Source organism: Canis lupus, chromosome 19 (assembly GCF_003254725.2).
Source record: "Canis lupus dingo isolate Sandy chromosome 19, ASM325472v2, whole genome shotgun sequence".
Classification (NCBI taxonomy): Eukaryota; Metazoa; Chordata; class Mammalia; order Carnivora; family Canidae; genus Canis; species Canis lupus.
In genome coordinates, this window is record NC_064261.1 from 38949704 (window position 1) to 38971299 (window position 21596).

At 36.0% G+C, this 21596-nt stretch overlaps 1 protein-coding gene across 6 annotated transcripts in view; it reads right to left on the reverse strand.

The window, feature by feature from the left end:
• Positions 1–21596, reverse strand: part of ZRANB3 (zinc finger RANBP2-type containing 3) — a 297959-nt gene that overhangs the window by 69667 nt on the left and 206696 nt on the right. For all 6 annotated transcript variants that reach the window (XM_025430464.3, XM_025430474.3, XM_025430454.3 and 3 more), the window contains 2 exons: positions 14007–14178; positions 12526–12642 (listed from right to left, as the gene is read on the reverse strand). In XM_025430464.3, the coding sequence (XP_025286249.1) occupies positions 12526–12642; positions 14007–14178 (289 nt within the window). The remainder of the gene's footprint in view (positions 1–12525; positions 12643–14006; positions 14179–21596) is intronic.

Consider the following 21596-nt stretch of genomic DNA (forward strand, 5'->3'; position numbering starts at 1 on the left):
ATTCCCTACGGCCATATAGCTATCTCTTCCTCTAAAATGATAACATTGTTGTTTTATTTGTACTTTATTATTACTGACCATCTCCTTATCAACAAACAGGACGCAGGATGTGTCTGGTTTAGAGTCAAAGTCCCTTTCCTACACAAAAGAACTGGCACAGGACACGGTACTCTTCATTCTGACAACATCCCAATCCTTGTGCATCAGGGAATACTGCAGTGGCCTCATTATATATCACTGAGTATTATAAATAGGAGTCTACCTGTGTTAAGTTGCTGAGGCAAGACAGCAAAGAGGAAATGCACTCTGTGCATAATGGAAACGTGTTTAGAGCAGTATACCTTCTAAAAAGTTTTTAAGGCACTAAGGAATGCTGTCATTTCCAAAGAAACAGGAAACTAAAAATTATGGGTTGGTTTAATCATTTTCATAGAAAAAGTACTGGTATTTCTCTTAAAATGGTTTTTCTCTAAAAAATGTACCAGGAAATAACTGAGTTGACCAAACCATACCACTTATACCTGTGTTTTTTTCCTAGGAGAGTGCTTTCCTGATCCTAAATCTAAAGAATTTGTCCATTTTCATCCATTGTATTCTCAACAGATATGACAAAGCAATAAAAATAATGACAGAGAAGAAGAAAAGTAATTCTAATTATCTGGGAGCCTTCACTATTTGACTTTTTACCAGTAACATTGATTATTTTTCTTTCAGTTCCTTAGTTTAGTGTCACCACTATTAGCCTGGACTACAAGTGTCGCATCTCAACTGGATTCTCTCCCTACTGGATTGTTTCTTCTAGTGCATTCTCTACATAGCTACAGTTCTTTCCCCAAGGCACAAATTTTACTCTACTCCACTGTACTTAATTGCTCAGAACCTTATGATAAGTTATAAACTATGAATTGTGACCTTTATGATGGGGTTACTGCTCTCTGTGATCTCCATCCTACTCCCAGAATTCCTTCCTGACACTTTATGCTTTTAGTTCTGATGACCTACTTTTCTAAGTATGTCATTTCTGGTTAATCTTTGTGAGTTTGCCCAATTTATCTGTCTTGACATACACTCCATCAACGCCATCCCCTTCCCATTTCACTTCACTCTAGTTGGACTACATTTTCCTTGTTCATTCCTTGGGATGTCTTTCCTGAACTCCTGAGACTGGGTCAAGTGTCTTCTTCCAAGTTCTCCCATAACATCCGGTTTTTAATTTAAATACTAAATATAGTGTGCTGTAGTTGAACATTTATTTTAAATCCGTCCTCTTTTATAGACTGCAAGTTCCTTGAGAGAGAAACACTGTACCTTGTTTACATTGCTCCCCATCACCAAGCATAATCCTTTCTAAACAATAGGCACTCAATAAATATCTGTTGAATAAATAAAAAAAACCCCACATAACCAAAGAAAGAAATCTCAATGCTAGAATGCATTACAACACAATAGCCAATCTGTAAACTGTAGAATTCCAAAAGTCCATTTATAAATTGGTTTGCGAGTACCCTGAATGAAACGCGTTTTCTTATAGAAGTAATATTACACACAGTCTCTAACTACCTACTTCCCCCAGAATCTATTTCATCTATAATGTAGATAAACTGTATGATTTATAGTTACTAAAGCCCCTGACTATAAGATATCATCACTAATGTTTCTGGGGAAAATGTGTTACGAATTCCAACTCAATAATGCCATGAACTAATGATTTCTGGCTGCAGCCCAGAATAGAAATATACAGTTCCAGTTTACACAGGTGGTTGAGGACAGAGATTCTAATACATAGGGAATAAAAAAAATGACTGAAATAGGAATTGGGGTAGCAAGCGTTAGTTTTCTGCTGCCGTTAATCTCTGGAATCATGTTTCGATCTGTGGACAACTGACCCTCCATTTCTTTTCTTTCAAGGATCTTAGGAATTAGGTGCCAACTTTCTTTTGACTATTGACATTTCTCTGACATCAAACTAGCGTTTCTCACCATAGATAAGAAATTATCTAACAGGTTCTTATATATACACTTTTTCCTTAAGCAAGCTTCTGTACTCAGTATTCAGTACTAAGAAAGCTAAGCTAGGCAAGCAAGCAAACAAACAAAAAAACCCAGCTATTAAATCTAGGAAAAACAACAGTTGTCAAATAAAAGAAATGTAATTATAGCTTAACTGTGAAATGTTTAACAAAGTCATCATATTGTAAACAATGAACACTGATCAAACCCAAAATTTTAACATAGGAAAATGAAGCAGGAAGAATGTATTGCAAATATTTTTTTTTTTCAAATATTTTCTTCCAATTTACATTTTACATTTTCATTTTCAAAACAGTATGTTTTGTATACCATACCTTTTAACAAAAACACCGTAAGTTTTAAAGTTTTGAGTCCCATATTTTTCCTTTAGAGTGTTTTTTGCATCCTACCTAAAAAAATGTCCCGACCCAAAGGTTGACAATATTTTTATGCATGTATACAATTTAAAGTTTTAAAAATTAGGGTGCCTGGCTGGCTTAGTTGGTAGAACATGTGACTCTTGATCTTGAGGTCATAAGTTTGAGACACATGTTGGGCAAAGAGCTTACTTTAAAAAATAAATAGATAAAATCTTTAAAACATAGTTTTATAAGTCAGTTTTTATATTTGAATCTATAACCAACTTCAAGTTAATTTCTATGAATGGTGCAAAATAATGGTCCAAGGCTAATTTTTTCCCACTAAAGATATTCAACTGTCGTAATACTATTCTTTGAAAAGACTATCATTTCCCCATTGAGTTATCTCATCCCATTCCCTAACACCAATTGACAATCTATATGAAGGCCTATTTTTTTTTTCTCAGATTCTCTTCTCTGGTTCACTAATCTAAATGCCTATTCTTATGCCAATATCACAAACTCTTAATTACTATAACTTTATAGTAAGTATATCATGCAGTGTGAATCTTTCAACTTTGTTCAAGATTAATTTGGCTAAAGTAAGTTCTTTGTGCTGCTTCATAAATTTTACATTCAGCTTGTTAGTTAATTTCTACAAAAGACTACAGGGATTTCGATTAGCACTGCACTGAAAATACAAGCTAATTTACAGAGAAATGGCATCTTAATATTGAAATTTCCAATATATGAACATGATCTAGTCTTGTGATTTATTTAAGTTTGCTTTATATTCTCTAGATGATGTTTTGTAGTTTTCAGTGCATATACTTTGTTGAATTTATCCCAAAGTAGGTCATGTTTATTGATCCCTTTCTAAATTTCAATTTCCAATTTTTCATTGCTTGTATATACAAATAATTTTCGTACATTGAACATGAATTCTAAGACCTTGATAAATTCACTCAGTTCTAGTGCTTGAAGAGTTCTTGGATTTCCCATGTACATAGTCATGTGGTCTGTGAATATAGACAATTGTACTTATTTCTTTTCAATCTGTGTACCTTATATTTGTTTCTCTAGGCTTATTACACAGTTATAAGAATAATGTTGAATCAAACATTGTTGAACATAAGTGGTGAGAACAGACTCTTGTATTGTTCCTGATTTTAAGGGAATAGCATTAAATCTTTGAGCATAAAGTATGATGTTAATTGTTAAGTTTTTCATAAATGTCTTTTATTCTGATGATAAAGTCCCTTTCTATTCCTACTTTGCTGAGAGATACTTATCATAAATGAATGTGGAAAGGCAACTCTTTGATCTCTGAGGCTGAGGATAAGGGAGTGTGCTACTGGCTGAGATTAGCACTGTTGGCTTAGTTCTCTACCCAAGTAAGGCTGCAGACTGGGTTCTACAGATATCTGAATCCTCTAATCAGGCTGACTAGATGATCAGGTCTGGGTACTATGTTCGGTAATAGATGGGGTCATGAATTAATCTTCCTGCCCTAGCAGGACAGGAGGATGAGACCCAGGGACTGGAAGGCTCTTTGTTTGGGGACCCAAATCAAGGTAGGAGTATATATTAGTCAGGTGAGACCATCAGCTTCACTGTGGAGATGAAGAAAGCCATAGGCTGTATTGTCTGTTCAAATGCCACTGTGGGGGCGCTTGGGTCGCTCAATGGTTGAGCATCTGCCTTTAGCTCAGGTTGTAATCTCAGGGTCCTGGGATCAAGTCCGGCATTAGGCTCCCCATAAGGAGCCTGCTTCTCCCTCTGCCTATGTCTCTGCCTCTTTTTCTCTCTCTCTCTCATGAATAAATAAAATATTTTTAAAAATGCCACTATAAGCAGGGCTGTTGGATGGACTCTGCAGATACCACATGTTCTGGTAAGGTTTCCTGGTCCAGTAGGCTGTATTCCATAATGGGTGGGGCTGCAAATTAGTTTCCTTGCCTGAGTGCAATGGCGGAAGAGGCTAGTAAAGCTTTTTGTCGTCTTAAATTCAAATTGACCCATGCCCCAAATTCTCTGGCCAAATAGGTCCCTGGCTTTGTCCTGCAAACTGTTAACTCTGCTTGCCCTACCCTTGGCCAAGGTGCTTCAGGGCTACATAGCTTCTTGGTGTTCTCATCAGTCCTCATCAGACCAGGAGTTGGAGTGGGTAGGTGTAGTAGTTATGTCTCACCCTTACCCTAGCTGGAAGGAGAGGGGCTGCTCCAGGTAAATCTCAATTTCTGGAAAAGACTCTCTGGGAGGGTTTGGGAGCTACTGTCAGTCTTGGATATGAATTAATGCTCCTGTCTGTGTGTAGCACTGTAAGCTTCATGTCTGGAATTGACTTTGCTCTGGGGGCAATCAGCTTGGCCCACCTGCCTGTTGGCTTGAATACTGCTATGCTGCACAGATTCCAGATGTTTTCACCAGTTCCACTGGTCAGATGTGGCCAGGATACACTTTCTACAGCAAGTGGGGCTATAACTCACCTCCCTGCCTACGCATGGGGAAAGTGGGCTCTAGGGCTGGCAAAAATTCTTATATGAGGATCTGAATCAAGCAAATCTACATTCTATCATGCTTCCTGGTCAGAGTATGCCACTGATTTGGTTCTGCACACGAGAAAAGTCGCCCCATGGGATAGTAACTTGGGCACTGCAGGTACAAACTTGATCTGCCAAGATTTATGTGCTGGTTATTGCAAGTTCCTTTCTGTTTCTCTCTTACTGTCAGTTTCCCAGTGGCTGAGCCTCATAAACTCTCCTGCAATCCCCATGGATAAAGATCAGAGTAGTGGCTCTGGCAAAGCAACCCACATGCTGGGTGGTGGGGTGGCAATGGTGGTGCTAGTTTTTCCCAATGGATTTTCTTTTCCTGTGGAGGAGCCAGAGGCTCAGTGGGAGGATCTCCCTGAGTGGTACTGCACTGGCCTGGGAGCATGGCAATGGGGCCAACTTCTCCTACCCTAGTAATATAGTCTGTCCTCGTCTTTAGGGTATAAGAGCATGTCTCAGCTTTACACCTATGTTCTAGGATTCTCCTGAATAAGTTGTTAGTTATTGTTCATGTGAGGGGTAGTAAAGTCAGGAACAATCTATGTTGTCCTCTTAGTGACTATAAATTTCCTCAAATCCTGGCAATAATCTTTATTCTGAAGTCTACTTTATCTGATATTACAGTGTCTACTTCAGCTTTCTGTTGATTATTGTTTGTATGATTTATCTTTTTTCATCCATTTTCCACTCTCACCTTTCATACTTAGAACTTTTTGCAGTTATCATATGATTTATGCAATGATAATTCCTAACATTTACTTGTTGAGTTTGTATCATTTACATTTAATGTAATTATTAATAGAATTGGATTAAAAACTAACATCTTGTGTTCTGATTGACCCAGCTGTTCTTTGTCCCTTTTCCTTTCTTTTCTGGCTCTGGATTAACTTAGAATGCTTTATGCATTAGGTTACTATATTGTGTCCACTCTATGTACATTTTAAAACTTTTTATTGTGAAATAATTTTAGACATACCAGAGGCTGCAAATATAATAGAGTTCCTGCATGACCTTAACATGGCTTCCTTAATGATAATTTCTTATATAGCCATAGTACAATATTGTGACCAGGAAAGACATTGATATAACAATATTTTCTATCACTAAAATTCCATTGTTTTGAAAATGTTATAAATATGGTATCATGATATATGAAAACTTTTGAGACTGGCTTCTTTCAATGAGTATAATGCCTTGAGATTCATCCAATTTGTTGTGTTTATCAATAGTTCATTCCTTTTAACTGAGTATTCTATTGTATGGATATACTACAATTTGTTTTAAGGACATCTGGGTTTACTTCCCAGTTTTTGGTGATTACAGATAAATTCCCGTAAAGGAGTCTGTGTTAACCTAAGTTTTCATTTCTCTAGGATAAATATCCAGGACATTTAGACTTTTACGGTTACATTTTATCTTCTCTATTGGTTTATAAGCTTCTTGAAATAATTTTTTCTTACTTTCTGTTTTTTATTTATAGCATTTCCATTTTGCTGTCTTTAAAATATTCATATTCTTCCAAAATTCCCACCTTTTCATGCATATTGTTTATCTTTGCTACCATTTTATAACACTTCATAGCTTCCTAAAAGCCCTTGTCTAATAGTTCTACAGTCTAGGTCATTTATCAGTTTGGCTTTATTGATGCTTTATCTTTGGATTAGTTTTTTAAAATTGCTTTTTCATTTATTTCATAATTGCTCTTATGTGCTAGAAATTATGAGTAGAAGAACAAGACAGTCTGAGGTAACTGATATTTACACACCAAGAAATAGGCTTTTTTTCTTTTTCTTTCTTTGGCCAGGGTGATAGTGTGGGAAGGATTTGTATCTGTATTTGGATTCTCTTTTTGTTACATTTACCTTTAGTACATTACAAACTTTGAACACCCCCAGCAACAAGATGCTTCTACCTTGTGATAAAGTATGCCAAAGCTTTTTCTAAGTATTTCAGATGAACTCTTAGCTTCCAGTAGTCCTTGCATGCCTGTACTATGGTCTCTCTCCCCACCAGTGATAGACTTATCTTGATGATTTCTCAGTGTTAAGTTCTTGGTAGGGGGCAGCAGACATTTAGGTCTCTAGAACCAATTCAATTTAAGGCAGGCCCCTTGATCTAGCTGAACCTTAAAAGTGGCACTTTCCTGGAGTTTCTGTCTTTCTCACTGACACTACACTGTGCCTGCTTCTCTCCCTGATACCATACCATATCCACACTATAGATAGTTTTGGGCAGGACAGAGGTTCCTACCTCTCCTCCAGTATTGATGGATCTTTGTCTTATAACAGTCCAAGGTCCTAATTTCAGTAAAGTTTTCTGCCTAGCCTGCAGAGCAGACAGCTTTTGTTACAAACTAGCACTCAAGAGCAATTTCTCTTAGTATGAGAAAGGTTCTGGAAGTAGATAGGCTATTGTACTTATGCTCCACTAATAGGGTGCTCTATCATCTTCTAGTCGGTACCTGGAAGAGGCCAAAGGAAATAAAGCTTGTGAGTGAGTGTGGACTTGCTGTGTCAAGACCCCCTATTAGTCTGAACAGTCATGATACCCCATGCTCAGTCTATAATTTTCTTAAAATTTTAGCCATTTTCTTTTTGTCCACATTTATAGTAACTACCCTCATCCTAATTTTGCTCTACCAGGTAAAAAATTTTCATGTGTTTCATTTCTTCTCTCAACAAATTCATTAAAGAAGAACATTTTCTGAACCTAAGAAAGGGTATCTATGAAAAACTTAAAGATAACATCATTATTAATGGTGAAAGGCTGAATGATTTCCCTTTAGAATGGCAGCAAGGCAAGGCTGTCCAATCCTATCACTTCTATTCAAAATTGTATTTGCATTCCTTCACTGTGATAGGGAAAAAAAATAAAAGACATACAGATTACATATATGAAGTGTCTTTATGTGCAGACAAAAAGATGTTCTATGTAGAAAATCCTAAAGAATTTACAAAAATTCCATAGAATTAATAAGTGAGTTCAGCAAGGTTAAATGATAAAAAGTCAATAAATAAAAATAGATAACAATTCTATAATTAGCAATGAAAGAGTAGAAATTTTAATTTAAGAAATAGTTACAGGATATTTGCCCAAGATGGCAGAGGAGTAGAGGCCTTAGTTTTGTCTGTTCCCTGGAATTCAGCTAGATAGCTATCAAATAATTCTGAACACCTGTGAACTCAACCGGAGATCTAAGAAAAAAATGGCTGCAATTCTACAAACAGAAAAGCAACCACTTTCTGCAAGGCAGGAGGTGCAGAGAAGTGAATCAGAGGCAATATATCAGAAGATAAATGGCAGGGGGAGGGAGTCTCCACAAGCCAGCTATCAGAAAGTGATAGATCATTGGAGTGCAAAATCAGAACTTTCAGATGTCTGCTCCAGTGAGAGGTGTCCCTGCCTGAAAGGTGCTCAGGTGGCCAAGTGGGACAGAAGCCTAGATGGGACAGTGTGGTCTCAGGATCCCTGGGGTTACAGAAACAATGGGAGTGCCTGAGTGGGGCAGAGTTCCCAGGCAATGGAGTGGTGATGCCAGCCACAATCAGTGAGTCCAAGAGTGGGCTTTCAGCTCGGTGTTGCCATAAACTGGAACTGTGGCACAGTTGGGCAAATATTCTCTGAGCAGAGGCCCAGCAAACAGCAGAACCAGAATAATACACAACTCCTACTCCCTGTTGGAGGAGCAGCATGGATATGCAGGGTTTGGAGACTTCAAACAGGGTCACATCCCTGAGACGGAAATGCTGGGTCACTTGCTGAGTGAGCACAGAGTGTAGATTGAGACCATGGAGACAGGAATGATTGACTGCTTTTCCCTGAGGGCACACTGAGGAGTGGGGGTGTGAGCTTTCAGCTCTGGGGCTGGAGCTTGGGAGGCTGCAATTTTCATTCTCATCCTCTAAGGCAGAGCAGAAAGCCTTCAGGGAACAAAAGTCACATAGAGAAATCCAAAGCCATTTACACTTAGCCCAGCCCCTGGCAAGGGCAGTGCAATTACATGGGGCAAAGACTTGTGAGAATCAATGCAACAGGCCCCTCCACCAGAAGATCAGCAAGAGCACCCAGCTAAGACCAAGTTTACTGATCACAGAGCATGGCAAAACTCCATTGCTTAGGAAAAATAGTATATAGAATTCATGGGGTTTTTTCTCATGATTCTGTAGTCTATTTTCACTTTTTCCTTTTTCCTTTTCAACCAATTTCTTATTTTATCAACTTTTTTCAGTCTTTTAAAATTTTCCCTTTTACATTTACATCCTATCATTTCATTGTATTTAATTTTATTTTTGCATATATATGTTTCATTTTCTCAACAATTTTGAGATGTAATTTCTTCTAATAGACCCAAATACACCAATAATCTAGTGTATTGCTCTGTTTTCATCTGTCTGATTATATTCTTTTAATTTGCTTAAAGTCTTTTTTAAATTATGTATGTATGTATTTATTTATTTATTTGAGACACAGAGAGAGAGAGAGAGAAGCTGAGACACAGGCAGAGGGAGGAGCAGGCTCCATGCAGGGAGCCCGATGTGGGACTCGATCCCGGGTCCCCAGGATCACGTCCTGGGCTGAAGGCAGGTGCTAAACTGCTGAGCCACCCAGGGGTCCCCTGCTTAAAGTCTTTTTAAATTTTCATCTTTACAGTTACATTCTATCTGACTGCCAAGGACCAAATCAGTATGGATAGAAGTAAGATATTGGAACTAGAGTTCAGAATAATGATTATGATGACACTGGCTGGGCTTGAAAAAAGCAGAGAAGACACTAAAGAATCCTTTTCTGGAGAAATAAAAGAACTAATCAGGTCAAAGCAAAAAAAGGTTAATACTGAGACGCAATAAAAAAAAAAGTGGCTCTAACTGCAAGGATAAATGAGGCAGAAGAGAGAATTAGTGATATAGAAGACAAAATGATGGAGAATAAGTAAGCTGAGAAAAAGAGATAAATAACTACCGGTCCCATGAGGGGAGAATTTGAGAGATAAGTGATACCATAAAGCGAAACAATATTAGAATAATTGGGATCTCAGAATAAGAGGTGAGAAGGAGAGGGACAGAGGTATATTTGAGCAAATTATAGCAGAGAACTTCTCTAATCTGGGGAAGGAAACAGGCATTCAAGTTCTGGAAGCACAGAGAACCTCCCTTAAAATGCGAAATATCTATCTATCTATCTATCTATCTATCTATCTATCTATCTATCTATCCATCCCTTGACATATAATAGCAAAGCTTGAGAATTTCAGAGACAAAGAAAAATTCACTGAAAACTGAAAACAGTTTGGGACAAAAGGTCCCTAACCTACAAGAGCAGAAACATTAGACTGGCAGTAGCTCTATCCACAGAGACCTGGCAGGCCAAAAAGGGCTCCAAAGCCCCCAAAGGGCTCCAAACTCTATGAGGCCAGCATTATCTTGATCCCAAAACCAGACAAAGACCCCACCAAAAAGAATTATAGACCATATCCCTTGATAAAGTATTCATGAACAAAAAAAAAAAAAACCCCAAAAAACAACAACAAAAAAAACCACGATAAGATACTACTTCACACTGGTCAGAATGGCTAAAATTAACAAGTCAGGAAATGATAGATGTTGGCACAGATGTGGAGAAAGGGGAACCCTGTTACATGGTTGGTGGAAATGCAACCTGGTGCAGCCACTCTGGAAAAAGAGTATGGAGGTTCTTCTTCAAAAAGTTGAAAATAGAGCTACTCTATCAACCTGCAATTGCACTACTAGGTATTTACCGCAAAGATACAAGTGTAGAGTGATTCAAAGGGTCACCTGCACCCCAATGTTCATAGCAGCAATGTCCACAATAGCCAAACTATGGAAAGAGCCCAGATGTCTATCAACAGATGAATGTATAAAGAAGAAATGGTATATCTATATAATGGAATACTACTCAGCCATCAGAAAAATGAAATTTTGCCATTTGCAATGATGTGGATAACTAGAGGGTATTATGCTCAGCGAAATCAGTTCATCAGAGAAAGACAATTATTATATGATCTCACTCATATGATTTTAAGAATTTAAGGAACAAAACAGAGGATTATAGGGGAAGGGAGGGACAAATAAAACAAGATGAAATCAGAGGGGAGACAAATCACAAGAGAAACTTAATCATAGGAAACAAACTGAGGGTTACTGGAAGGGAGCGGGCTGGGGGTATGGGGTAATTGGTTGATGGACTTAAAGAGGGCATGTGTTATAATGAGAACTGGGCGTTATATACGAATGATGAATCACTGACCTCTACCTCTGATACCAATAATACATTATATGTTAATTAATTGAATTTAAGTAAAAAAAGAACTATTTACAAGTGCATAAAAAGAGATGAAATAACTAGAGTAAATCTGGCAAAATGTATTCATTGAAACTAGAAAATATGGCTGGGGGAAATGAAAGAAGACACTCTTTTCATGGGTCAGGAAATTCAATACTATTAAGAAGTCAATTCTTCCAAATGAATTTATAGATTCAAAACAATTCCAATCAAAACTGCACATACTTAAAAAGCTAATTCTAAACCTCATAAAGAAAAGCAAAAGACTTACAGCAGACAGAATGATTTTGAAATAAAGTAGGAGTGAACACCATGTGATTTCAAGCTTTGTTAGAAAGGTACAGAAACCAGATACTGTAGTATTATGTCAAATTAGACGTATGGATCAATGAAACAGACCAGAGCTCAGAAACAGACCCACACATATATGACCAAATGATTTTTTTATGAAGGTGCTAAGATGTGTCAAAGAGAGAAAAATGGTTTACAATAACGAATATTAATTGAAAACTGAAAATCCACACGCAAAATAAATAAGCAAATAAAATCCACCCAGACCAAAACAACCAGATCTCTATCCTTAACTTGGTACCACATAAAAAAATTAACTCAAAATAGTTCTAGGCCTACTTATATAAGCTAAAGATATAGCACTTTTAGAAGAAAACATGGTAGAAGATATTTGTGAACATGGAATAAGCAAAAATTAATTAGGACTTAAATAGCACAAAATATGAAAAAAAATTATAAACTGGACTGTTTCAAAATTTAAAACTTCTGTTCTCTGAAAGACAATGTCGAGACAATAAAATGCAAACTACAGACTTGGAAGAAATACTTTGAAAAGGCCTATATGTTAAAGGACTTGTTTCTACAATATATATATAAACAATATGAGCACATCTATCTCTGTAGGGAACTAGAAACATAATACCAATTAAAAATGATTGACTTAAATAAAAAACATTATTTGTGGCAATTATGTAGCAAAGACCACAGAAAAATCTGATGACAAAGATGAATATATGTATATTCTTTAAATGAGAACATGTAAAGCATATCATATTCCCTCATCAAAGTGTACCCATATATTGGAAAGGATCAATAAATAGATCTGTATAATGGTCTCCATTATACTATTGTTTACTTAGAATATATCCAAATTTTTCCATAACAGAGAATTTAAAAATTAAATGGCTAAGGCATGTTACAGTATGCAAATAAGCTGTTTAAATAAAAGCATTAAAATACATTAAACAATTTGTATCAAGACAAACACATGATGTCCCAACAAAGATTACCTTGGCAATAGCTGTTTGTTTAAACATGCGAGTAATCAATCCCATGACAGTCTTAGTGGCTCCTGAATTTGGAGCTTTCATTAATTTTTCCCATTCTTCAAAGCTGCTATTCAATTCCTATGCGGGAGAAAATAACAATGTTTAGAAATATGGCATAAAGAACAGAACAGGGATGCCTGGGTGGCTTAGTTGGTTAAGTGTCTGACTCTTGATTTTGGCTCAGGTCACGATCTCAGAGTCATGGGATAGAGCCCCACATCAGGCTTGGAGTTCAGTAGGAAGTCTGCTTTGGATTCTTTTCCCTTCCTTCTCCCTTCCACTCTGCCCCTCTCTGACTGCACATTCTCTATCTCTCAAATACATAAATAAAAATTTTTTTTTTTAAAAAAGAATGGAACAATTAATAAAATAATGAATTTTGTCCTACTTTTTTCTTTTTTTCTTTGTAAAGATATGAAAACAAACTCCCAAATATACCAATGTATTCATTTAAAAGCATCAATATGGAGATAGGTCAGTCACATGTTCACACCAAAGACAGAAACCAAGGAAAAGCTGTGGGTGAAAGCCAAGCTCTTTGCTAACACCACAAATCAAACAATTAGAGATTCCCCTTAAGGAAAAACATTTTGTAAAGTTAAAAAAAAGTTTGCATACATAAGAAAGGAAATAATGAAAATGTATATGGTAGCAAAGTATTTTCATAATGATATATGATTTCATTTAAATAAGCATAAAGACTTGAAGAATATTAGCTGAAGAATAATGTAATATAATTATATACTCTTATTTTTCTTTCTAATGCTAACATAGTAGATAAAGAAAATCAGGTTATTCTTTTATTACCAGTAATATATTGCTCAGGGTTTACAAAATGTCTACCTTAAGCTTTCAAAATCAAACAATGCAATAAGTAGTCTTTGTCAACAAAACCTTGTCCAGATTTAAAGAAATTTCAGAGAATATATAAGCACTGTACTCCATAAAAGTAAATGTAGGTAAGGATTAGGTAAAATACAATATGGCTTTCTAATATATGGACCTTCACATCCTCCAACATGATCATAGAGTTTTCAGATCTCAAAAAGATGCCCATATCCAAGTTATTCTAGAAGATAGCTCATACTTGAAAAAAATCCTAGAGCAAGAAACACAACTTCCCTTCCTAATTATTGGGCTTGACACCCTATAGGTACTTAGAACTCTTACTACTAAATCTTCCTTGCAGGTGAAGTGCTTTTAATCTAGACTGAACAGTAATAATCTTTTTAAATCAGTAGGATACTGATTCTTTTCACATTATTTGATGATTTAAATTAAATATTTCCTATTCTCTCGAAATGATACAAAGCCAGTTCATATGTTCTATTAATTAATCCTATTTTAAGAAAACAGACCTTTCCTTCTATCAAATATCAGTATGTATAATCTTTCATTAACATGACTTAAAGTAAGCCTTTGAATCAAACAAGCATTCTCACCTTGGCAGCTGCTGATGGAAGATCAAAGGGAATACGCTGTCTGACTTTAGGGGGCAGCTGGGTTAAAACATCATTCTTCAATCTTCTGATCATTATGTCACTTAATAGCTGATGAAGTTCATTCAGATTTGATGCCCCTCTGCAATCCCACTGAGGCCTTCTACCAAAAAATCTGTTAATATGAAGAAAAACCATGTAGCAAAGCTAAATGGTAGGAATAGGAAAACAATTTATCCATTTTTTTCCCTTTTAATGATAAGGAGCCATCACACTGTTTTTCTGTTACTTCTGAATGCAAATCAGTTTCTAAAAGCTCAGCTTGAGAAAGAGTAATGAGAATGATTACACATCATACTCAGCCATAGAAAATGTTAATTGTCTAATGTACTGTTTACGCTGAGTTAATGCAAGGCTAGAATGAACTGAAAACTGTAAGTATCATTGGCATTTTGGGTGGGCTTACAAATAGTGTGCTTAGCAGGTCTAGCCCCAATTAGGCACTGACTGCTAGTACACCAGCTAGTCTACATAACAGTCAAACCACCTAAAACCCTTCCATATCCTCTAAGAGAAGGTATCTCCCAACAAGCTGTTAGGTATGGCAGATTCATCTCTTGCTGATCACTTGGTCTTTGAAACCACTGGATATACAGTAAAGGAATTAGGAGGAAAAAAAAAAAAGGACAGAAACCCACCATGAAAGAGAGAATGGTGAAACATAGTATAAATAATTTCAACAAACGTTTAGAAGTTGATGTTGACAGATAAGTGGTAGCTGACTTGGCAAAAGAAAAGAAGCCACAACTTAATATGCTTGCAAAAGTGAAAACGTCCTCTAGACTTTTGAGAAGACTGGGAGTTGGAAGCACCAAACAGTGACGGCAGGTGTGAAGACAAGGGTTGGAATCTATTAGATTTATTAAACTTAGACATCAAGACAGCTGGCCTACTAACATTTCCCCCATTATTGTGACAACCCAAAACTTACTCAAAAAATTTCTAATCATCTCCTAGGGGCCCATACTATTGAAGATAGCTGGTAGAGAATAATTAACAACAGGAAAACTCCTGTTAGGTTCTATCATGATTACTGATACTGATAATTAAATGATTATTTATTTTAATGGCATTTTGGTGATATTTTAGCACAACAGTGTCAACTGGAGAAATCTGAAATTCGTTAACATTAATTTTTTAACTTACACACATTTTGATAACAAACATACAAGAATAGTATAGACAACGTTAAAAACATGCACTTGGAAGGGTCTGGGTGGCTCAGTAGGTTAAGCATTTGCCTTTGGCTCAGGACATGATCCCAGGGTCCTGGGACTGAGCCCCATAACAGGCTCCCTGCTTAACAGGGAGTCTGCTTCTCTCTCTCCCTCTGCCTCTCTCTCCACAATTTGTGTGCTCTATCACTCTCAAATAAATAAAATCGTAAAAAAAAAAAAAAACCCATACACTTGCATGTAGAATTAGAAAAATTGAGTGAATATATGCCACTATTATCTGATAAAATTATAGACACTGCTCAGTTGTGATCAAAAAGAAATTCAATTCTTGTTTAAAAAAAGCTAAGTGCTGGCATTGTAAAAAAGATTTACTATGGCATTGTAAAAAAGATTTACTAGACTTATTTATACTTTTCATATATCATATTACTGGGAGTTTGACTTCCTTTAATGTTTTATGTCTATTAATATTAAAAATTCACACACTACAGAAACTGGAAAAATAACTTGCCAATACCCAATTATGTCACCATTTTTTCCATTCACAATCATAGTACTTAAGTTACATTTTGACCTTATGGAAAAAAAAAATCTAATGTTTAGAACTACCAATGATGGGAAAAAGAGGTTGGATCTTTTGTTTTTTGAGAATGAAATGTTTACAATTAAAATCAATTATTTAGCATGCTCTCCACTTATGCAACATATTCTGCAAGAATACAACATGCTAATGGAAGTTTTCTGGCACAATTGTTCCACACTGGTATGGACAACACACAGATGTCTTCAAACAGGCCAACCATAGAGGCTGCACTTGCCTGCTTCAGACCACCGATATTCCTGCTCCAAAAGGGCAGGTCTGTTTATAAGTCAGAGCAATCTAACTTCAGATGCCACTACACTTGTAACAAGCTTGTGACAAAAAGCTTATTTCAAATAACAAAAAGGTTATTTCACTCTTCCAGAAGAGGATGAACTACAAGAAACTTTTGTAGCCAGTTGCCTCCTAGGTGTCTTACCACTGATTGACTGTAAGCCCTATGCTTGGATTAGAGAAATCCTTTCTCCCAACACCTTTCTCTTTAGGCTGGAGTCAGACTGCTAGAGGTTGCAATGACTCTAAAGAGTACTGGCAGGACCACAGTACTGCTGAATCTCCTGCTTCAAGTTTGGATTGCAAAGGGGAAATGAAATGGGGAGGAAAGGCTAAAAGAAATGCCATCTATAAATGTCTACTCCCTTCCTGCTAAAATTGATGGTAACTATATATACTTTTGAAGTAGCCTATTCTTTTATTTAAGCAGTTTTATTGAAATATAATCCATAATGTCATATAATTCACCCCTTTAAAGTATATAATTCAATGGTTTCTCATATACTCTCAAATATGGACAACCATTACAGTAAATGTTAGAACATTTTCAACATCTCAAGAAGGAACCCCATAATCTTTAGCTATCACTCCCTTAATCACTGTCCTGCCTGCCAGCTCTAAGCAATCATTAATCAATTTCCTATCTCAAAAGATTTTCCTAAACTTTCATATACACAAACTCAGATACTAGATATTCTTTTTGATTATCTCCTTTCACTTTTCTTTCACAGTTTTTTTTCAAGGTTCATCCATGCTATAGCATGTATTCATTCTTTTGTAAGGCCAAATAATATTCCATTATATGGAGAAACCACTATTATTTATCCATTTATCTGTTGACAGACATTTTAGTTGTTTCCCACTTTTTGACTTTTAAAAAAATTTATTTATTTATTTGAGAGAGAGAGAATATGTGTGTGAGACAGAGTGATTACAAGTAGGGGGGAGGAGCAGAGGGAGAAGTAGGCTCCCAGCTGAGCAGGGAGACCAATGTGGGACTCAATCCCAGGACTCGGGATCATGACCTGAGTTGAAGGTAGAAGCCCAACCAACTGAGTCACCGAGGCGCCTCCAACTTTTGGCTTTTAAATAATAAAACCAACAACAAAACAAAATCAAACCTAACCAGTCTTTCCTTACTAGGATCTGTTTGCCATTTACTTTCATTGTATCCACATGAACTTACTTTTAACTAGAAGGCTGCCTATAGCATTAAGCTGTTGTTTTTTAAATTTTTAAAACTATATTTTTATTTTTTTAAAGATTTATTTATTTATTCATGAGAAACAGAGAGAGACAGAGACATAGGAAGAGAGAGAAGCAGGCTCCCCATAGGGAGCCCGATGAGGGACTTGATCCAGGATCCCAGGATCACACTCTGAGCCAAAGGCAGACGCTCAACTGCTGAGCCAACCAGATGTCCCTTAAAACTATATTTTCAAATAATACTTTTTTTGAAGTAATACATGCACAGAGTTAAAAAAGAAAAATTTCAAACGATTTTGATCAGTAAGTCCAGGTTTTGATATATTCTCCCTGCTTCAAAGTCAAGATAACTAATATATAGAGAAAACAAAAACCCACATTTGGGGACAAAGAAGATGAATGTCTCTGTAGTCTAGAAACAGAACAAAAATGTAAAGAAGAGAACAGGGTTGAAGACATCAATCTGCTTGTTTTATGTCTAAGAGCAGGCAGTGAGAAACAAGAACCAGGGTTATAAAGAGAAAGTATTTTTCTGTACAGTTTTAATATACAATAAATTTTCCAAGAACTGCAAATGCTGTTAATTCCACAGACTATTATATATTCTTATGTTTGAAATGTAACTCTGAGTTGCTTGCCAATTTGGAAAAATCATATTGTTAACACCATGACTGTGGTAGCTGACCTGCAAACATATACAGATGTATTAGCTCACATTTCTAGAGCAGGTGTTCATAATGATTCTACACATATATCAAATTTCATTACTTAAATGATTCATGCCTTTCCACTTTAATATCACTGATATTCACACATTTGTAACAGTATAGTTGGAACAGTTTTCCTCTTAATGGTATGTAAAATAATAGTACATATAATTAAGGCAGTCATAAATTCAATAACATCCAGTATCCAATATGTATATAAATATACATATTTTGTTCTTATTTTAAATTGCCTTCTAGTGTAGTATTCCTACCTATTTACATCCTAAAGTACATATTATTTTATTATAGTTTGTATAATTTTTATTTCTCCTCTATGTAATACTGGGGTTTTATTAGTTTTTTGGAACATACATAAAGACAGAGATTACTGTATCTATGAATTTCATTTAAGTATTATAACGGGAGCACTATACAGCATTTATTACTAAAAAAGTAAACATTAGGTCTATTAAGTCAAAAAACACTGCTCTACAATACAACCATTTCCCTGTCCCCATTATGGTCACTTACAAGTATCATGCAACTAATTCACAAGACTAAGTTCTGAGGAAAAACAATGCGTGTGTGTGTATTTGTGTATATTTTATGTACTTCAATCTTTAACACAAATTAAATTTTAAAAAGCCCCAAAAGAGCAATAAAGACAGAAAAAAAAACCCCACAACATTTTAAGATGAATGTATAAAATTTTCCATGCGATAAGTTAGAAAACTACAAGTATTCTGAAGGTCAATGTAACTTGACATCCAAGACTACTTAGCTACAAAGATCCAAGAATGGGATAAACTTATTGAGTCACTATGTTGTATGTCTGAAACTAATGTAGTAGCATTGTGTGTCAACTAAACAGAATGGTGACTCTGATCACCATAAATAAAATGTAAAGAAATACTTCCTAAGATAAAAGAGATATTAAACGGAACTCATAAAGTCAAATTGTCTTCAGTGGAGTAAGTATATCCCAGGGTATGTTAGTTGCTATTTACCACACCCATCTCTGACCATTCTAATCTCTCCTACATAATACTAAGAATAAACTTCCTAAAATGTAAATTATCTAAGCTTAAAAACCTTCAACAGGAGACTTCTGGTTTCCAGTTGAGCATGTAACGAGCTTAGAAGTTACCAATCCATCCTAACAAGTAAAAATCTAAACAAATTCTTCTTAGATTTGTCAGAGAAGTGAGGTCACAGGGCAAACCACTGCCCCCCAAATTGGAAAGACATACAGGTGGATACAGAGAATCACAAGGGACCAGAGCAGAAGCCGTGGAAAAAAACTTCCATGGAAACCAGCAGCAGAATAAGCAAATCTAAACTGTAACTGATGAATTGCTGGAAGCTCACTGGGAACAACTCTGAGTTAAAAACTCTAGGGGGATCCAGTCGCAGGGGACCCCCAGACTTGTGTGGGTTTTACCTACAGAAGCTCTACAGTGAATGAATATAAGATAAAAATCCTCTGATGTTTCTGGCATGGAGAAAAGAAAAGGAACAATTTTGAAACATTTCAGACCATTCTGTTCTTAACAAGGCCTGTATTTAAGAAAAAGTATTTTATTGGAGCTTAACCTGCCAGGATTTTATCAGAGCCTGACTGCTCTAAAAAGAAGGAAAATATCCAACTTTGTTTCCTTCTAGACATCCTTTCCTGACTAAGGGGGTAAAAGCCACTGAGAAGCACTGATTTATTTCACAGTCCAGGGGCATAAGTTCAAAAAAAGATTGAGACCTATAGACTATAGAAGGCTTCCCCTCCCTCTACAACATACACCACTACATCATTAGAAGCCATTTTCTGAAGTTCTCTTCACTCAGTTAATCACATCCACTTTTCAACAAAAAAAAATTACAAGGCATACTGAAACTTAAAAAATAGTCTGAAGAGACTGAATAAGCATCAGAATCGGAGTTCTTATGGCAGGAATGCTAGGATATTTTTTAAAAGATGATAAATATGATAAAAGTATTAACAGGAAAAGTAAAAAACAAGAATAGATGGATAATATATACAGAGACATGAAAATTCTAAGAAAGAATGAAAAAAATGCTAAAGACCATAAACACTATAACACAATCTATGAAAGAAGTAATTAATGAGTGGGACCATTAAAATAAAAATATTCTGCTCTATGAAAGACAATTTAAGAGAAATGAAAAGATAAGCCACAGATTGGGGGCAATATTTCCAAAAGATATATCTGTGAAGGACTATTTTCCAAAATATAGAAAGAACTCTTAAAACAGTAAGAAAAATGAACAACCTGATTTAAAAAATGGCAAAAGATGTAGATGTAAATGTAGATGTCATCACACCAAAGAAGATATACAGATTCCAAGAAAGCATATGAAATGATGTACAAAATTATAAATCATTAGAGAAATACAACATAAAACAACGAGATATCCATATATACCTATTAGAATGGCTAAAGTCTCAAACACTGGGATGCCTGGGTGGCTCGGTGGTTGAGCATCTGTCTTTGGCTCAGGGTGTGGTCCTAGAGTCGAGGGATCAAATCCCGCATTGAGCTCCCCATGGGAAGCCTGCTTCTCCCTCTGCCTATGTCTTCGCCTCTGTGTGTCTCATGAATAAATAAATAAAATCTTTAGGAAAAAAAAAAATCTCAAACACTAACAACACCAAATGCCGACAAGGATATGGAACAAGAAATCTCATTCATTGTTAGAGGGAATGTAAAATGGTAAAGCCACTTTGGGAGAATATTTGGCAGTTTCTTACAAAACTAAACATAGTCTTACTATACATATACCAGTCATGCTCGTTGGCAACATCTAAACAAAAACCTGTATATGAATGCTATTGCCAAACTACCAAAACTTGGAAGGAACCAAGATATACTTCAGTAGGTGAATGGGCAAGCAGTGGTACATCCCAGCAGTGGAATATTATTACACACTAAACAAGAATGAGTTATCAAGCTATGACAAGACATGGAGGAAACTTAAATGATTATTACTAAGTCAAAGACGTCAATCTGAAAAAGCTATATACTATGTGATTCCAACTATTAAGTAATCCCTAAAAGGCAAAACTATGGAAGTAATAAAAGATAAATGGTTGCTAGAAGTTATAGAGGAAGGAGGGACGAGTAGGCAAAGCACAGAAAAATTTTCAGGCAGTTAAAGTACTCCATGTGATGATACTACAATGGTAGATACATGCTTTATATCTTTGTCAAAACCCACAGAATGCATAATACCAAGAGTGAACCGAAATGTAAACCATGGTTACAAGGTAATAATAATGAGTCAATGCAGCTGCATTAACTATACCAAATGTACCACTGTGGTGCAGAATTTAATAATGAAGGAGTTTTTACATTTTTGAGGATACGGGGTATATGGAAACTCCCTGTACTTTCCACTCAATTTTGCTGTGAACCCACATGTGCTCTTAAGAAATAGTTTATGAATTTAAAAAAAAAGTGGTGGGGGAGGGCTGCATATATCAATCTCTGCCCTCTATAATCCCCAAATTCCCTTCCCAAAGCCCACTGAATCTATGGATCTTCTTAGTTAAGAG